The sequence below is a fragment of the Scyliorhinus torazame genome, chromosome 8 (genome assembly GCF_047496885.1).
Source record: "Scyliorhinus torazame isolate Kashiwa2021f chromosome 8, sScyTor2.1, whole genome shotgun sequence".
NCBI classification, from domain to species: domain Eukaryota; kingdom Metazoa; phylum Chordata; class Chondrichthyes; order Carcharhiniformes; family Scyliorhinidae; genus Scyliorhinus; species Scyliorhinus torazame.
The window spans coordinates 154568190-154588228 of NC_092714.1; the positions used below are offsets into that span (position 1 = coordinate 154568190).

Genomic DNA, 20039 nt, shown 5'->3' on the forward strand with positions numbered 1-20039 from the left:
ATATATTTGCAAGTCAGAATGGTGAGTGGCTTGGAGGGGAACCTCTAGGTGGTGGTGTTTCCAGGTATCTGCTGCCCTTGTCCTTCTAGATGGTAGTGATCGTTGTCATGATATGCACTCATGCACATAATGAGATACAGACAGGCAGTGACAGACACCCTGTACAGCCAATCAACACACAGGACAGAACACAACCAATAACCAGGCAGAACACTAGAGGGGGGTTTCCCACTATAAAACACACGAGGCATCAGCACTCTGCCTTTTTCCACTGGTGACAACTGTAGTGACAGTCAGGGTGTATATATCGGTTAGTACCTTCTACACGTGGCTCAGAGCTAGTCTGGTCTAGTTTGTTATAGTTAGCACACTTAGATTAGTAGAGTGTCAACCCACAGCAAGCTGTGTGCACTGCTCCAGAAGTTCAATAAAACATATTGAACTAACGTCTAAGTTTGGTGTCTACTTTACAGTACAACTGCATCCAGTTGCAGTCCGTGTTACCCAGGGTGAATAACACGACAGTCGTGGCTTTGGAAGGTGCTGCCTGAGGAAACTTAGTGCGATCCTGAAGTGCATCTTGTAGATAGTACACATAGCTGTCACTGTTTATCGGTGGTGGAGTGAATGTTTGTGGAAAGGATAGCAATCAAAAGGGCTGCTTTGTCCAGGATGGTGTCAAATTTCTTGGAGCTGCACTCATTCAGGCAGGTGGAGACTATTCCATTACACTCCTGACTTGTACATGGTGGATAGGCTTCTGGGAGTCAGGTGAGCTAGTTGCTGCACGATTTGTCCTGCTCTGATAGCCAGTATTAATATGGATAGTCCAGTTCAGTTTCTGATCAATGGTAACCCCCCAGAATGTTGACAGTGGGGGACAGATGGTAATGACATTGAATGTCAAGGGATGATGTTTAAATTCTCTCTTTTTTGGAGATATCCTTGCCTCTAACTTGTGTGGTGTCAACGATGTTTAAATTCTCTTTTCTTGGAGATGGCCATTGCGTGATGTCAACGATGTTTAAATTCTCTCTTTTCTTGGAGATGGCCATTGCCTGGTATTGTGTGGGGTCACTGTTACTTGCCTTTTGTCAGCCCAAATCTGGCTATCGCCTTGATCTTGCAGCATTTGAACATGGACTACTTGTCATTCGATGAGTTGCGAATTTCAAGGGTAAATGTGGTAATGAAAGGATGCCCAAAGTGAGTGACTTTTACAGCACTTCATGTGGGTCAGGAGCAGGATTTGAACCACCCCCTCATCCCCCGCAGAAACCGTGCTTTTCCCTTCCTTATCACAACCTTCTACCCAAGCGGACTATTACCACTCACTCTCATGACTGCGGTTGCTAGCCACCGGCCGGCCGATAGGCCCCGCCTCCTGGTGACTCGGTCCGGATGTCTGAAATCGCGCGCCTTGGCACCCCAGCAGCTGACGTGAGAAGGATGCGCGTTGCGTCATCGCGTCAGCCGGGGGTCGCGTGATGCCATCCGGGTGGTGACGTAGCCGAGGTGCGGAGCGGAGAGGAGAGGAGGGAAGATGGCAGAACTTGAGGGTGAGGGAGGTGCACCTTATTACCTACCTGGGAGTGGCTGGAGGCCAATTGTTCAGGTGGATTTAAGGGGAAGTTGGATACGTACTGTAAATGTTGACAGGGTGGGACGAAGCCTGGTGGCAGGGTATTAACATCTACACTGAACGATGGGGCTGGTTTCTCTGCTGTTTAATGTCATTTTAATGCTGTGTTTACTGTATTGGCTCACCCTTTGACTCTGCATTGATCCTGGCATTCTGTGGAATCATTTTTCAATCACAACTTACATTTACAGCACAACTTTTAAACTAAGGAATGTCCACAGCTTGGTTGAGTTTTGAGAATCTTTTTGAAGAGGGAGTTTAATGACAACAGAATCATTTTGTACTCCATTCACCATAAAACTGCAACTACTGATCTGCTTGAACCATTCCTTCACTTCCACCTTCCATGACTGTTTGTTTTTATTATTAATCACTGATGCGACTGATTGCTGCCTATCTGCCAATTGTCCCCAAGGCGGTGAGCCTTCTCAAAACTCTGAAATCCTTGTACCGAAGGGCTCCCAGGTTTTTGACCCAGTGACAATGTATGAATTGTATGTCCTTGTTGGCCTGGATGGAGCTTTGAGCGCTGCTGTAGATCTGCACCCATCCAGGTAAATGGAGAATATTCCATTGCATTGTAACTCAGAAGAACCTTAACAGCTGGATTGGCATTCTTATTGTGCCTACCCCATAAACAGCAGAAATGTATTGTGAGTGAGGTTCAATTAAAGAAGATAACAGCCCACATGGAACTGGTGGCTCTGTATTTGGGCTTGTTCACGCTGGATTTATGTTGCAATCTGGGAAGTTGAACTGTTCCATTGGCATTGATTTTGGCATAATTTCTGCATAAGAGAAATTCTGGTTCAAATGCAAGTTTGTTTATCTACCTGAATATGCCTAGAGTAATACTGCAATAAGCACATCCTAACATTGACTTATCATACATATTTAAAGTTTAATTGTGGAAAATTCAATTTTATAATTGTCGGAGGGAAAAAACATTCTGAGGTAAGTATGGGTAGAAGGATGGGAATCAGTGGATGGCTAATTTGAGAGTCAAATTTGACCAAACCTGTACTGTTTAAACAAGAAATGTCTGCTTTGTGATGTCTTTTGGTGGCTGAACTTTTAATGGATGAGGAATGAAATTGTGTTTTTGTAAAGTAACTCATGGCATTGCACACACTTCGTATTGCCCAGTTTTGGTGTAGTTAAAATTGCTGTCATTTTGATTATTTATTCTGTTTCAGGATTGGAATGATACAAATTGGAGATTTTTCAGACTGTCTTTCTGTAGCTGTGAATTATGTGTCGACAAATGAAGCGGGCTAAATCTGAAATCCTGTGGATTGTTTTTATCCTGGCTTCCTGCTGCTTGGTGCAAGCAGCAGAGTATGTCGATGTGGCCAAACATGCAATCAAACTGCACCGAGGGAGAGGAGCAGCAATCACAAAGGGGACACTGTGGATCATGGAGAATTGCAAGAAGTTGTCAGGCATGCTTCGTCAGAAGAATGTGGTGCTCAACAAACTGAAGAAAGCAATTAAAGCCGTCGGAATAGACTCAGGACTGTCAGTGGAAGAAAAGATCTTCCAGGTACATACCTTTGAGATCTTCCAGAAGGAGTTGAATGAAAGTGAGAAATCAGTCTTCCAGGCAGTCCATGGACTTGAAAGAGTACTTCAAGGGGATTACAAAGATATTGTGAACATGAGAGAAAGCAGCAAACAACGTCTGGAAGCCTTAAGAGAAGCTGCTATAAAGGTCAGCATTTTTTCTTTGTTTTTCTTTGTTATACATCATAACTTCTGGAAAAACTGGCTTTACTATTCTCCATGCTCCCAACCTGATTCTCATTATACAGCCACCCACCAATGCACATTGCAAAAGTTTGAAAAAAAAACTTGCAAGCGGTAGTATCTGAAAAATGAATACGTTTCTCCTCCTGAATGATATTGCTTTTCCAACATCTGATGAAGTGATACTAATGTGTACTCAATGGTCCCAGGTTTAGGCTGTAGGCTTGATCCTCCTCATTCCTTCAAAGCTCCTTCTTCAGCTGGTGTAAGTCTGTGTGGGGTTTCCTCCGGGTGCTCCGGTTTCCTCCCACAAGTCCTGAAAGACGTGCTGTTAGTTGATTTGGACATTCTGAACTCTCCCTCACTGTATCCGAACAGGTGCTGGAGTGTGGCGACTAGGGGATTTTCACAATAACTTCATTGCAGTGTTAATGTAAGCCTTATGACAATAATAAAAGATTATTAATATCCAGGAGATGGTACGCTCAGTCCTTGTCTTTGTCCTCTCTTATCTGAGGCCCCCATCCAGTATGATTTGCTGACAACCCACCCATTTTAGGTAATCAAAGTTGCAATGATATCCTATGTGACTGGCAGTTGGCACTATCTCGCCTTGTCCTTTCAGCCCTTTTAGCATGAACAAGCCACCTCACACCATTGTATCACCTGTCTTTCTCAGTTTAGCAGGGCTTCCCTCGCTTGGTTCCTCTGATATCTATCTAATCATAACTAGAGAAACTTCAGAAATGGTTTCTTTTCCCACTCCTGCATCATTAACTCCCTTTCATCACAGCTGCAGCTTCACCAATAGTAGGTTCCCTCCCAACTGCTCCTCCAAAGACGGAATCTATGATTGGAGTGAGGGTGGAAGGGAACCTGTGATTTGCAGAGCTGGAGAATGAGTGGGAGAGATGGAGGAGATTTGAAAGCAAAAATAAAATCTGGAGTTGGAGAGAGAGAAAATTATTCTCTTCAGAGCAGAACCTCAGAAATCGGGAGCCAGTGGATATTGTTTCCTCCCTTTGGGATTATTTATTGTTTTACGATTCTTTTTGGGTTGTGATGTTTCTGGCAGTCACTGGGGAGGATGCACTGAGATGTATCTTTTTTTAATAAAGTTTCCTCTCCCTACCCCTCTCCCTTCTCCCAGTTACAACAGCCCATCTGTTGACAGATGGAGCTGGAAATACTCAGCAACCAGTCAACGATTAATCTATTGCTACTTTTGCTGCCCTCTTTCATATACAGGAAGAAAAAGAATATGTGGAGTTATTGGCTGCAGAGAAACACCAAGCTGAGGCACTTAAAAATATGCAGCATGCAAACAGAAGCTTGTCAATCCTTGATGAAATCCTTGAAGATGTGCGGAAGGCTGCTGACCGATTGGAGGAGGAGATTGACGACCATATGTTTGACAACAACAAGCTGGTGAGTTGTTGATTAAAGACTTAGTAAAGAGGTAGGAGCTGGAGTTGGCCATTTAGCTTGTAAAATAATGACTGATCTTCTACCTCATCTACAGCTTCCTGCACTATCTGTTATTGGCTGGCCATCAATTTAAGGATGGCGTCTACTCGGGGTCATGAGTTTGTGACTGAACCAGCCACTGACCCACAGATCTTTGGATACCAGGGGTAGTGGGGTCCAGAATTCAGGATTTGCATCCTTTTCTTCTCGGCCTCATCATTAGTATGTTAGGACACAAAGTGTGATGCAGCTTAATGGGCAAGCTGCTGCCATTTTGAACAATTGGTAGCAAACTCCTCCCAGATATTAATGTCAATGCTGCTGTGCTTCACAGAGAGCTTAAGAATGTCTTTGAAGATTATTCTTTGTCCTCCCCTGGAACCTTTGATAGTTAAGAAAATAGGACCTGGGGAAGAGATTTTCAGCCATGCAGACACTAGCCATTCCATTGAAGTTGATTTTACAGGTCTTTGATGTCAAAAACTCACTTCCATAGTTTGTAGAAGGCCCAGCTGATTCAGTTGATCCGGTGTTGGATCCCCTCATGGATGGGGGCCATTTGAGAGAGGTGGCTGTCAATCTGTTTGAAGTGCTCAACTTTTTCTAGAGCCTCTAATACAACATATATGGGAGGTGGAATATTTGGCTGACCAAGTGTAAGTTGCTATATGAGTTTTGATTTAGCAACATTCAAGAACAGACCAAGTTTCTTGTATACAGAATTGAAGAGATGGAGAGTGGCTTGCAGATCTGATGCAGAGTATGCACTCTCCCCATAGCCCGTGATTCCTTTAGTATCCAAAAGTTTATTGACCTCTGTCTTGAAGATATTAAATGAGCATTTACAGTTCCATGGTGTAGAGAATTCCAAAAGTTCACACTCTATTTTGAATGAAGACATTTCTCCATACCTCAGTGCCAAAAGGCTGACCCCTCAAATTGATACTGTAATTCCTCATTCCTGGGGCTCTTGGACACTCCTGGTATCTCTGACTCTAACAGCAGTTAGAATTTGGGTTGATTACATTCCTAATATTTCTTCTGAAATAAATGATTGTGGTTCCAAAGGGGATAGACACTGGGCTGAATACACTTTCTGATTCTGATGTTTCAATGGAGAATTCAATACACTGTACTGCCCAGAGAGAACAATTGATTTTCCACTTTTCACCGTGCCAGGGACATGTATCAACTCCAGGATGAGGCATCTGAGACAGGTGAAAGCCTTTGATTAAACATTTCAATGAAGACATTAAAAAGCACCAGGATCAATAATGAATTTAAATGTTAGTGTGAAATACATTCCATTGTTTGTACATTTATTGAGAAGTGAAGCAGATGAGGGAAATATTTTCTGAACCAATCTGTGAGTATTGAGGAGTTTATTGTACAGTTAGGGAGAACTAGGATTGGGCAGAATCTGGAATAAACAGGGAGAATGGAGTTTAAAATAGAGGTAAGTTGATCACAGGAAATGCACACAAATGTAGTATGTGCGCTACAAACTATTCTGTCTCCGAGAGAGCCATCTGCTGAGTGCTGGTATTCCTGCTTGTGATTCTGAAAGTGCTGACAAGTTATGGTGTTAAAATACCAGCAGCTCGAGATAAGAGTCACCACTGGTATCCTGTCAGTATTCTTATCTTGGTCAGATGGTTTGGGTTCAAACCCCAACCCCAATAGCCTCGAGAAGAAACATGAAGTGTCAGCTCTGAATATCGGATCAACGTCCAGTGTGATGCTCTGATATGATGGTTGTGGGTGGTTCTGCCATTACGAGGTTAGATGGGGTTCTTTAAACTTTGGTCGCAGCTTAACTATGAGAAGGTACTCTGCAGGTAGTTGTACATTATCGCAGCTAGTCGACTCAAATCTCAAGTACATCTTGAATTGCGACTATGTCCTGGGACAGAACACTCAATGCCCAGAATATCCCAGTGTTGATGTGCATCTAACGCTGTAGGTGGAAACTCTCTGAATTGATGCTGCTCCTTTCTTCAGACTGTACTAGACAGCGAAATTAAGTTCATGCTCACTTTGTGAATTAAAATCTGACTATCACTCTTACGGTGCTTATAAAGTTATATCCTAATTTTCGAACTTGGCAAGAGGTTTTTGTTCCGGACACAACTTTCTGAATTTAAAAATACATCGAGGAAAAACAAATGGTTAAACAGTAACCATCATATTTCACTACACATCCAATATTTGGCGGCACGGTAGCACAGTGGTTAGCACTGTGGCTTCACAGTACTAGGGTCCCAGGTTCGATTCCCAGCTTGGGTCACTGTCTCTGCGGAGTCTGCACGTTCTCCCCGTGTCTGCGTGGGTTTCCTCCGGGTGCTCCGTTTCCTCCCACAGTCCAAAGACATGCAGGTTAGGTGGATTGGCCATGATAAATTGCCCTTAGTGTCCAAAGGGGTGGGGGTGGGGTGGAGGCGTGGGGTTGGGTGGCGCTCTTTCCGGGGGCCTCCTTCTGCACTGTGGATTCTATGATTCTATTCCAAAGCTCAATTCCCAACTCCTCCTGCCACCTTTTCCTTATTTCTTCAATTGGCACCATATCAGTTCCCAGTTGCCACCCATAAATGTCTCCAATATTCCTCTCCCCTAGCTCTCTCCAGTAGTGTCTGTGCCGGCAGATGAGGAAACAAGGGCAGTTCTTTGCATGCAAAGTTCCGGACCTGAATGTATCTAAATTTGCTCCCCCTAGGCAACTCCAATTTCCCATGTAATTCCTCCACTTTCGCAAAAATTCCTTCAATAAATAGGCCACTCAACCATTCTACTCCTTCCTTGAACCACCTACCGTACACCACATCCATCTTTCCTGGCAAAAAACGATGTTCCCTACATAATGGGACCAGTGTCGACATGCCTCTTAGCTCAAAGTGCCACCTCAATTGGTTCCATATTCTGAGAAAAGATGCAACCAAAGGATTCCTAGTATATCTGTCATGTGCGAACGGGATTGGGGCTGCCGCCAAGGCCCTCAAACTCGATCTCACACAGGAGACCTCCTTCACCCAAACCCATTCTGATGATCTCTTTTTCTCTCTTCCACCCCCCGCCCCACCAACGCCTCACCTTCTCTAGGCTTGCTGTCCAGTAGTACTATAATAGGTTTCATGGAATCATAGAATTTACAGTGCAGAAGGAGGCCATTCGGCCCATTGAGTCTGCCCTGGCCCTTGGAAAGTTCACCCTACTTAAGTCCACTCTATCCCCGTAACCCAACTTACCCTTTTGGACACTAAGGGGCAATTTGGCATGGCAAATCCACCTAACCTGCACATCTTTGGACTGTGGGAGGAAACCGGAGCACCCAGAGGAAACCCACGTAGACACAGAGAAAATGCAAACTTCACACAGTTACCCAAGGCCGGAATTGAACCTGGGACCCTAGAGCTGTGAGGCAGCAATGCTAACCACTGTGCCACTGTATCGCCCTAAATTTTAGGTTTGGGAGTGCCAACCCGCACCTTCCACCCTCTTTGCAAAAAGATTCTCCGAATTCTGGGAGTTGTACCTGCCCACACAAACTCCAAAATTCATCTGACCAGCCTACGAAAGAACGCTTTCAGGAGGAACATTGGAGACATTTAATGGGGGCTGACGTGGTGACCTTCGCCACGCTGATTGCAAGGCGACAAATCCTATTGAGTTGGACATCGGCGGTGCCACCAGGGTTTGGCATGGCTTGGAGATCTGGTCAAATTCTTGCAGTTAGAGAAAATGAAATACGCACTCTGGGGCAGAAGAACTGTTCTTTGTAAGATGGCAGCACTTTCTATCCCTGTTTAAAGAAACTTTCGTCGCCAAAGGGTAGGGGAAGGGGGTGCTTAGTGGTAGATGGGAGGAATAGGGGCTTAATTTGGGGAGGGGGGAAACGGGGGATTTTCTTTTTAAAAACTATTTGTAACCTGTTGCAAATTGATTACCGTTTGTTAATGTAACTGTATTTCAAATAAAATGTATTGAAAATTGTGATTGGTGAAAACTGGAATCTGCTTTGTTTACAAACATCTCAGCAATGAGTAAATCCTAGTGTTGCAGCATCTTCTACTGGAGTCTCTCTGGGCACTTGCATTGATTCTGGCAATCAGTTGTGACAATGAATAGTTATTGAATTGGGACTGTGCTGAATGTATCTGGCCCAAATGTGATAATTAGCATCAATTGGTCTACCACAGTGTGGAATGACAGTAATTTTATTTTTCAGGTCCGTGGTGGAAATGTTGAAGCAGTTATCAGAGTTGAAGAGGATGAGGAAGACCATAAGCACAACCTTTCGGTGCATAACGTAGAGGGTGGTTTGGGGCTGAGCATGCTCATTGACTCTCAGAACAACCAGTATATATTGACCAAACCTAGGGACTCGACCATCCCTCGAGCTGATATTCATTTTATAAAGGTAATTGGGGCCTATGTTTTTTATCTTTGTAACTAGGGCTCTTTTTTTCTTCTCATTTGCTGAATGGCTTTCTTGGTGACTGTAAGGTGGATTGCAGAACACCAAGTCCTGATGGAAGAATAAACCTACCTGTTCATAGCATTTGGATAGAACTGTATTGAGGCCCAAGACAAATGCTTTATTGAAATAATTTGGAGCTCTATCTGTTGCTATTGAACCAGCAGCGCTTCAGATGTTGTCTGTGATTAGTCGGCTCTGGCATTCTCTAATCAGATAACCAATAACTACTGTAAGGGCAGAGTTTTATCCATTTCTTGTGAAACTGAGACATCAACTTCTTGAACCAGAAGAAATCTAAAACTATTTCTGTCAATTCTATCTATTTCATTAGTTTTAAGGTGTTAGCTTGAATACTTGTTGGTTAGAGGTCATCATTGAGGTTGTGACATGAAACCATCCACATTCTTTAGATTGTCCTCTGATAGTTTGCCAGTGAGATCATCCAAGGTTCTGTCTTGGCCTTCTTTGTTATTTATGTTTTTAATATAGAGGAGGACATTAAAAGCAAAATATTAATTTGTGGATCATACATAAATTGGAAGAGACGGCATGACGGCACGGGAGTTAGTACTGCTGCCTCACAGCATCCGGGACCTGGGGTCAATTCCCACCTTGGATGACTGTGTGGAGTTTTCAAGTTCTCCCCATGGGCTTCCTCAGGGTGCTCCGGTTTCCTCCACAGTCTAAAGATGTGCAGGTTAGGTGGATTGGTCATGCTAAATTGCCTTTAGTGTCCAAAATGTTAGGTGGGGTTACGAGGATAGGGTGGGGCGCTGGTCTGGGTAGGATATTCTTTCGGAGGGTTGTTGCAGACTTGATGGGTCGAATGGCTTCCGCTGTAGAGATTCTATGAATATGAAGAATAAATGCAATTCTAATTCAGAAAGATGTTTTTATTTGTTAGCTTAGCATCTGACTGCAGCGTAATCCATCACTATGTTTAACAGTCTTCAAGTCAGGTTGGCAGAATTTCTGTACCCCTTTTGCTCAGTTTTACCTCATTAATCTAAATTCCAAATAACAAAGGTATTCATTAAGGCAAAAATGAAACTAGCAATTTAATGCCTAGAAACAACTTTAAAAAAAATGCAAGTCCTTTGTACTATTAGTGGAATAAAGGAATACAAATGATGAGATGGTACTGTTATTGTATAAACATTTCTTCGTCTCTCTCTCTGTATACCAATTTTTATAAGGTGAGGTAAGCATGACTGCCCTTGACATCAAGGCAGCATTTGACAAAGCGTGACATCAAGGCCTTGATATTCAATGGCATCAACATCACTGAGTCTTTCACTGTCAACATCCTGAGTTCCCAAAGCCTGTTCACCATCTAGAAGGTACAAGGCAGAGGAGATGTCGTACTAGCCTCCCCGAACAGGTGCTGTAATGTGGCGACTAGGGGCTTACATAAGAACTAGGAACAGGAGTAGGCCATCTGGTCCCTCGAGCCTGCTCCGTCATTTAATGAGATCATGGCTGATCTTTGTGGACTCAGCTCCACTCTCCGGCCCGTACACCATATCCCCGAATCCCTTTATTCTTTAGAAAGGCATCTATCTTTTTCTTAAAAACGTTTAAAGAAGGGGCCTCAACTGCTTCACTGGGCAAGGAATTCCAGAGATTCACAACCCTTTGGGTGAAGAAGTTCCTCCTATACTCGGTCCTAAATCTACTTCCCCTTATTTTGAGGCTATGCCTCCTAGTTCTGCTTTCCCCGCCCAGTGGAAACAACCTGCCCGCATCTATCCTATCTATTCCCTTCATAATTTTATATGTCTCAATAAGATCCCCCCTGCATCCTTCTAAACTCCAATGAGTACAGTCCCAGTCTACTCAACCTCTCGTCATAATCTAATCCCCTCAACTCTGGGATCAACCTAGTGAATCTCCTCTGCACTCCCTCCAGTGGCAATATGTCCTTTCTCAGGTAAGGAGACCAAAACTGAACACAATACTCCAGATGCGGCCTCACCAACACCCTATACAATTGCAGCATAACCTCACTAGTCTTGAATTCCATCCCTCTAGCAATGAAAGACAAAACTCGATTAGCCTTCTTAATCACCTGTTGCACCTGCACACCAACTTTTTGCGACTCGTGCACCAGCACACCCAGGTCTCTCTGCACAGCAGCGTGTTTTAACATCTTACCGTTTAAATAATAATCCATTCTGCTGTTATTCCTCCCAAAATGGATAGCCTCGCACTTGGCAACATTGAATTCCATCTGCCAGACCCTAGCCCATTCACCTAACCTATCCAAATCCTTCTGCAGACTTCCGGTATCCTCTGCACTTTTTGCTTTACCACTCATCCTAGTGTCGACTGCAAACTTTGACACATTGCACTTGGTCCCCAACTCCAAATCGTCTATGTAAATTGTGAACAACTGTGGGCCCAACACTGATCCTTGAGGGACCCCACTAGTTACAGGTTGCCAACCAGAGAAACACCCATTTATCCCCACTCTCTGCTTTCTGTTAGTTAACCAATCCTCTACCCATGCTACCACTTTACCCTCAATGCCATGCATCTTTAGTTTATGCAGCAACCTTTTGTGTGGCACCTTGTCAAAAGCTTTCTGGAAATCCAGATATACCACATCCATTGGCTCCCCGTTATCTACTGCACTGGTAACGTCCTCAAAAAATTCTATCAAATTAGTCAGACACGACCTACCCTTTGTGAACCCATGCTGCGTCTGCCCAATGGGACAATTGCCCTCCAGGTGCCCCGCTATTTCCTCCTTAATGATAGATTCCAGCATTTTCCCTACAACCGAAGTTAAGCTTACCGGCCTATAATTACCCGCTTTCTGCCGACCTCCTTTTTTAAACAGTGGTGTCACGTTTGCTACTTTCCAATCCTCTGGGACCACCCCAGAGTCTAGTGAATTTTGATAAATTATCACTAGTGCGTTTACAATTTCCCTAGCCATCTCTTTTAACACTCTGGGATGCATCCCATCAGGGCCAGGAGACTTGTCTACCTTTAGCCCCATTAGCTTGCCCAATACTGCCTCCTTAGTGATTACAATCATCTCAAGGTCCTCACCTATCATATCTTTATTTCCATCAGTCACCGGCATGTTATTTGTGTCCTCCACTGTGAAGACTGACCCAAAACACCTGTTCAGCTCCTCAGCCATTTCCCCGTCTCCTATTATTAAATCTCCCTTCTCATCTTCCAAAGGACCAATATTTACCTTAGCCACTCTTTTTTGTCTTATATATTTGTAGAAGCTTTTACTATCTGCTTTTATGTTCTGAGCAAGTTTACTTTCATAGTCTACCTTACTCTTCTTTATGGCTTTTTTAGTAGCTTTCTGTTGTCCCCTAAAGACTTCCCAGTCCTCTAGTCTCCCACTAATTTTTGCCACTTTGTATGTATTTTCCTTCAAATTGATACTCTCCCTCACCTCCTTAGATATCCACGGTCGATTTCCCCCCTTTCTACCGTCTTTTTTGTCGGTATGAACCTTTCCTGAACACTGTGAAAGATCGCTCGGAAGGTTCTCCACTGTTCCTTAACTGCTTCACCATGAAGTCTTTGCTCCCAGTCTACCTTAGCTAGTTCTTCTCTCATCCCATTGTAATTGCCTTTGTTTAAGCACAAAACACGAGTGTTTGATTTTACCTTGTCATCCTCCAACTGTATTTTAAATTCCACCATATTGTGGTCGCTCCTTCCAAGAGGATCCCGAACTATGAGATCATTAATCAATCCTGCCTCATTACACAGGACCAGATCTAGGACTGCTTGTTCCCTTGTAGGTTCCATTACATACTGTTCCAGGAAATTATCCCGGGCACATTCTATAAACTCCTCCTCAAGGCTGCCTTTGCCAACCTGGTTAAACCAATCGATATGCAGATTAAAATCTCCCATGATAACCGCTGTACCATTTCTACATGCATCCGTTATTTCTTTGCTTATTGCCTGCCCTACCATCCTGTTACTATTTGGTGGCCTAAAGACACTACTCCTATCAGTGTCCTTTTCGCCTTACTATTCCTGATTTCCACCCAAATTGATTCAACCTTGTCCTCCATAGCACCAATATCATCCCTTACTATTGCCCAGATGCCACCCTTAAACAACAAAGCTACACCACCGCCCTTACCGTCCATTCTATCCTTTCGTATAGTCTGATACCCTTGGATATTTAACGCCCAGTCGTGACCATCTTTTAACCATGTTTCAGTAATGGCCACTAAATCATAGTCATTCACGATGATTTGCGCCATCAACTCATTTACCTTATTCCGTATACTACGAGCATTCAGGTAAAGTACACTTGTGCTGTTTTTTATGTCTTTGTTATGAATCCTAACACCTTGATCAGTAACATTTCGCAATTTATTTTTCCTCTTACCCTTTCTCCTAATTTTCCTTGTCTTTGAACCCATATCTCTACATAACCTGTCACGTAACCTGCTGCCTTGATCTCCATTAACCATTATACTGTCCATAGCTTTACATTTCCCATCCCCCCAACTTGCTAGTTTAAAGTCCTTGTGACTATTTATCCTATTCGCTAGAACACTGGTCCCAGAATGGTTCAGGTGAAGACCGTTCCAACGGTACAGGTACCTCCTGCCCCAGAACTGATGCCAATGCCCCATGAAATGGAATCCCTCTTTCCCGCACCACTCCTTTAGACACGTGTTAACTTCCCTAATTTTCTCAACCCTATGCCAATTGGCACGTGGCTCGGGTAGTAATCCAGAGATTATAACCCTGGAGGACCTGTTCTTTAATTTAGTCCCTAGTGTTTGATAATCCCCAAACAGAACTTCCGGGTGCGGCTATGCAGAGCTAGGTCGCATATTCGGTAGCTCCCGCTTGGAACGGACTTTTGGGCTCTTTTACAGGGCCCCCACGGCATTTGTTTGACATTTCCCGGTGTGGGAAGAAGGCTGCAGCATTCCCCTGACAGTGTCCCCCAGGAGTGTTGTGTCTTTTGGCTGCCAGACCCGGCAGAAACAGTAAAGGATTTGGCTTTGGCTGCAGGTTTAGACCAGGGCCTCTTCCAGCATGCAGGCGGGGGAAGGGCAAGCTGAAAGCTGCAATCTGACTTGACTCTATCAAAGGTGAATTCTAGCAGCAGAGGGAACAACTGTGAAAGGATCTACCAGGGCCATTGAAGAAGCAGGGACGAGGCTTCCGGTGGCGGCCATGGAGGAGTAGGTCGCGCATTCGGCAGCTCCCGTCTGGAACTGACTCTCAGACCTTTTTCAGGAGTTTCCATAGACTTTTTAAATGGACCAGAGGTGTAACGGCCAAAGGAGCGGCTCTGGAGCAACGGGAGAAGCGAGGGAAAGAAAAAAAAATGGCGGCGGCCAGGGACAAAGGGGAGCTGCAGGAGTTCATCAAGCGCTGCTTCGAGGAGCAGCGCGAGATGTTGGCGCCTATGCTTTCGGCAATTGAAGGACATGGGATCACCCAGAAGGTCCACGAAGCTAAGATCCAGGAGGTACAGAAAAGAGTCAGTCAGAACGAGGTCGAGCGCGTGGGTCTGGCGGTGAGAGTGGAGCAGAACGAGGCCCTAAACAAGAGGTGGGCGGGAAGACTCGAAGACCTGGAGAACAGGTTGAGGAGAAAGAATCTGCGAATCCTGGGTCTCCCTGAGGGAGTGAAGGGGGCTGATGCTGGGGCATACGCAAGCACGATGCTCGAGGCGATGATGGGCACGAAGGCCCCTTCGAGGCCGCTGGAGTTGGACGGGGCACATCGGGTGCTGGCGAAGAAGCCCCAGGCAAATGAGCCGCCAAGGGCGATGGTGGTGAGGTTCCACCGGTTCACGGACAGAGAGTGGGTCCTGAGATGGGCCAAGTAGGAGCGGAGCAGTAAGTGGGACAATGCAGAGATCCGAATATACCCGGACTGGAGCACGGAGGTTGCAAAGCGGAGAGCGGGTTTCAACCGGGCCAAAGCGGCGTTGTACCGGAAAGAAGTGAAATTCGGAATGCTGCAGTCAGCGCGACTGTGGGTCACATACAAGGGCCAACACTATTACTTCGAAACGCCTGAAGAGGCGTGGACCTTTGTCCAAGCCGAAAAGCTGGACTCTAACTGAGGGTTTGTGAGGGTAGGGGGGATGTTTGAGGTTTGATGTGTGATGGTTGTTGTTTCTAGGGGGTCAATCACGCGCAGGAAATGTTACATGGGCTGGGGGAGAGAGACAAGGCCGCGACAGGAGCTGCGCCAGAGGGGGCAGAGCGGGCTTTGGAAAGCGCGGGGTGTTTTCCCGCGCGCGGGAAGAAAGGCGGGGAGGGGAACGAAGGAATGCATATGGATTGGGAGACTCCCACGCGGGGAGGTCAATGGGACAGCGGGGGGAAGCCGGGGTCAGCAGGCGTCAGCTGACTTACGGGAGTGACATGGGGGGAGCAAAAAAGCTAGACAGGGGTCTAGAGGGGGAGGGGAGGGGAAGGGTGGGGGAGGGGGAAAGGGTTGCTGCTGCACTGGCCGAAAGGGAATGGGACACAGAAGAGGTGGTCGGGACGGGGGTCCCCCCTCTGGGGGACTGGAGGGTGAGGGAGGCGTGGACACGGGACTGGCCCAGAAAAGGAGATGGCTAGTCGGCGGGGCGTGGGGGGGGGGGGGGGTGGGGGGGGTGGGGGGGGGGGTGTGTGTGTGAGAGCCCCGCCAATCCGGCTGATAACGTGGAATGTGAGGGGCCTGAATGGGCCGGTGAAGAGGGCTCGAGTGTTCGCGCACTTAAAGGGACTGAAGGCGGACGTGGCCATGCTCCAAGAGACACACCTGAAGGTGGCGGACCAGTCAGGCTAAGAAAGGGATGGGTAGGACAGGTATTCCACTTGGGACTGGACGCAAAGAATAGAGGGGTGGCAATATTGGTGGGAAAGCGGGTGTCATTTGAGGCCAAGACTATTGTAGCGGACAATGGAGGGCGATATGTAATGATGAGCGGTAGGCTGCAAGGGATGTGGGTGGTGTTGGTAAACGTATACGCCCTGAACTGGGATGATGCAGGGTTCATGAAGCGCATGTTGGGGCGCATTCTGGACCTGGAGATAGGAGGCCTGATAATGGGAGGGGACTTCAATACAGTGTTGGATCCAGCACTAGACCGCTCCAAATCAAGGACTGGAAAGAGGCCGGCGGTGGCCAAGGTACTTAGGGGGTTTATGGATCAGATGGGGGGAGTGGACCCATGGCGGTTTGCAAGGCCGCAGGCCAGGGAATTTTCTTTCTTCTCCCATGTACACAAAGCCTACTCCCGGATAGATTTCTTTGTTCTGGGTAGGGTGCTCATCCCGAGGGTGGAGGGGACGGAGTATTCGGCTATAGCCGTTTCGGACCATGCCCCCCACTGGGTGGAACTGGAGTTGGGAGAGGAGAGGGACCAACGCCCGTTGTGGCGGCTGGATGTGGGACTGCTGACGGACGAGGTGGTGTGTGGGAAGGTGAGGGGGTGTATCGAAAGGTACTTGGAGGCCAACGACAACGGGGAGGTGCGGGTGGGGGTGGTATGGGAGGCGTTGAAGGTAGTGATCAGGGGAGAGCTAATTTCCATTAGGGCTCATAGGGAGAAAACAGAGGGTATGGAAAGGGAGAGGTTAGTGGGGGAGATTTTGAGAGTGGACAGGAGATACGCAGAGGCCCAGGAGGAAAGATTACTTGGGGAAAGACGACGGCTCCAGACGGAGTTTGACCTGTTGACCACAGGGAAGGTGGAGGCACAGTGGAGGAAAGCACAGGGGGCGACCTACGAGTATGGGGAAAAGGCTAGTCGGATGCTGGCACACCAGCTCCGTAAGAGGATGGCAGCGAGGGAAATAGGGGGAGTCAAAGATGGAAGGGGAGCCACGGTTCGGTGTGCAACGAAAATAAACAAGGTGTTCAAGGCCTTTTATAAAGAGCTGTACAGATCCCAGCCCCCAGCGGGGGAAGAGGGGATGAGACGATTCCTAGATCAGCTGAGATTCCCGAGGGTGGAGGAGCAAGAGGTGGCTGGTTTGGGGGCACCAATTGGGTTGGAGGAGCTGAGCAAGTGTTTGGGGAGCATGCAGGCGGGGAAGGCCCCGGGACCGGACGGATTCCCGGTGGAGTTCTACAGGAAGTACGCAGACCTGTTGGCCCCGCTACTGATGAGGACCTTTAATGAGGCAAGAGAGGAGGGGACCCTGCCCCCGACAATGTCGGAAGCGACAATTTCTTTGATCCTAAAGCGGGACAAGGACCCACTGCAATGTGGATCGTACAGGCCGATCTCGCTCCTCAATGTGGATGCAAAGTTGCTGGCAAAAGTGCTGGCCACGAGGATCGAGGACTGTGTCCCGGGGGTAATCCACGAGGACCAGACGGGATTTGTAAAGGGCAGGCAACTAAACACCAATGTGCGGAGGCTCTTAAACATGATAATGATGCCATCGGAGGAGGGAGAGGCGGAGATAGTGGCAGCTATGGACGCGGAGAAGGCCTTTGACCGAGTAGAGTGGGAGTACCTCTGGGAGGTGCTGCGCAGGTTTGGTTTCGGGGGAGGGTTTATCAATTGGGTTAAGCTCCTTTACAGAGCCCCGATGGCAAGTGTAGTGACGAACCGGCGGAGGTCGGAGTACTTTCGACTGTACCGAGGGACGAGGCAGGGGTGCCCCCTGTCCCCCCTGTTCGCATTGGCGATCGAACCATTGGCCATGTCATTGAGGGAGTCTAATAAATGGAAGGGGGTGGTCCGAGGGGGAGAAGAGCATCGGGTGTCGCTATATGCGGATGACCTGTTGCTGTACGTGGCGGATCCAATGGAGGGGATGGTGGAGGTCATGCAGAATCTAAGGGAGTTTGGGGAGTTTTCGGGCTATAAGTTCAATGTAGGGAAGAGTGAACTCTTTGTATTTCAGATGGGGGACCAAGAAAGAGGGATAGGGGACCTACCGCTGAGGAGGGCGGAGGGGAGCTTTCGGTATCTGGGGATCCAGATAGCCAGGAGAGGGGGACCCTACTAAACTGAATCTGACGAGGTTGGTGGAGCAAATGGAGGAGGATGGGACATGTTACCGCTCTCGCTGGCGGGTAGAGTGCAGTCGGTCAAAATGGTGGTCCTTCCGAGGTTTCTGTTTGTGTTTCATTGCCTTCCCATCGTGATCACTAAGGCCTTTTTTAAGAGAGTAGGAAGGAGTATTATGGGGTTTGTGTGGGCGAATAAGACCCCGAGAGTAAGGAGAGGGTTCCTGGAACGCAGAAGGGACCGAGGAGGGTTGTCGCTGCCAAACCTGGGGAGCTACTACTGGGCAGCAAATGTGGCGATGATCCGCAAGTGGGTTATGGAGGGAGAGGGGGCGGCATGGAAGAGGATGGAGATGGCGTCCTGTAAAGGAACGAGCCTGGGGGCGTTGGTGACGGGACCGCTGCCGCTCTCGCCGACAAAGTATACCACGAGCCCGGTGGTGGCCGCAACGCTAAGGATCTGGGGCCAGTGGAGACGGCACCGGGGTGCGATGGGAGCATCGATGTGGTCCCCGATCAGGGGTAACCACCGGTTTGTCCCGGGGAAGATGGACGGGGGGTTCCAGAGCTGGCATCGGGTGGGGATTGGAAGAATGGGGGACCTGTTCATCGACGGGACGTTTGTGAGCCTAGGGGCACTGGAGGAGAAGTTCGAGTTACCCACGGGAAATGCCTTTAGATAAATGCAGGTGAGGGCTTTTGTGAGGCGACGGGTGAGGGAATTCCCGTTGCTCCCAGCACAAGAAGTTCAAGATAGGGTGATCTCGGGTGTATGGGTCGGGGAGGGCAAGGTGTCGGAAATACACCAGGAGTTGAAAGAAGAGGGGGAAGCGCTGGTAGAAGAATTGAAGGGTAAATGGGAGGAGGAGCTGGGGGAGGAGATCGAGGAAGGTCTGTGGGCTGATGCCCTAGGTAGGGTTAATTCCTCCTCCTCGTGTGCCAGGCTCAGCCTGATACAATTTAAGGTGGTCCACAGAGCGCACTTGACGGGGGCGAGGTTGAGTAGGTTCTTTGGGGTAGAGGACAGATGTGGAAGGTGCTCGGGGAGCCCGGCGAACCATGTCCATATGTTTTGGTCATGCCCGGCACTGGAGGGGTTCTGGAGAGGAGTGGCGGGAGCAATATCTCAGGTGGTGAAAGTCCGGGTCAAGCCAAGCTGGGGGCTAGCAATATTTGGAGTAGTGGACGAACCGGGAGTGCAGGAGGCGAAAGAGGCCGGCATTCTGGCCTTTGCGTCCCTAGTTGCCCGGCGAAGGATCTTGCTAATGTGGAAGGAGGCGAAGCCCCCCAGCCTGGAAGTCTGGATAAATGATATGGCTGGGTTCATAAAGTTGGAGAGGATTAAGTTCGCCTTGAGAGGGTCTGTGCAGGGGTTTTACAGGCGGCGGCAACCGCTCCTGGACTATCTCGCGGAGCGCTAGAGGAAGGTCGGTCAGCAGCAACCTTGGGGGGGGGGGGGGGGGTGTTGGGGGGGACGTCCTGGGAGGGGAGGAGGGGAAAGGTGGGACTGCCTGGGAGAGTGGATGAGCAAGAGATAACATGAAGGGTTGGGGAAACTGGCACGTACGGGTGAGAGCCAGTGTACAAAGCTGTGTAAATATATCATTTTGCCATGTATATATCTTGCTCTGCGCGATTTCTCGTTTTTTTTTTGTTGCGGGGGGTGGGGGAGGGTTCTTGTTTGTAAGGGAGAAAAATTGTGTTAAAAAACTTTAATAAATATATTTTGTTAAA

The 20039-nt window shown here is 47.5% G+C and overlaps 1 protein-coding gene across 2 annotated transcripts in view; it reads left to right on the plus strand.

Annotated features, from left to right (window-relative positions):
- Positions 1-1493: 1493 nt before the first annotated feature.
- The window catches only part of tmco3 (transmembrane and coiled-coil domains 3), an 83360-nt gene continuing 64814 nt past the window's right edge, over positions 1494-20039 (plus strand). For both annotated transcript variants that reach the window (XR_011948733.1, XM_072514397.1), the window contains exons 1-4: positions 1494-1559; positions 2839-3353; positions 4637-4816; positions 9078-9269. Coding sequence is in view for 1 of the 2 variants with exons in the window: in XM_072514397.1 (XP_072370498.1) it covers positions 2895-3353; positions 4637-4816; positions 9078-9269 (831 nt within the window). In the remaining variant the exon portion in view is untranslated. The remainder of the gene's footprint in view (positions 1560-2838; positions 3354-4636; positions 4817-9077; positions 9270-20039) is intronic.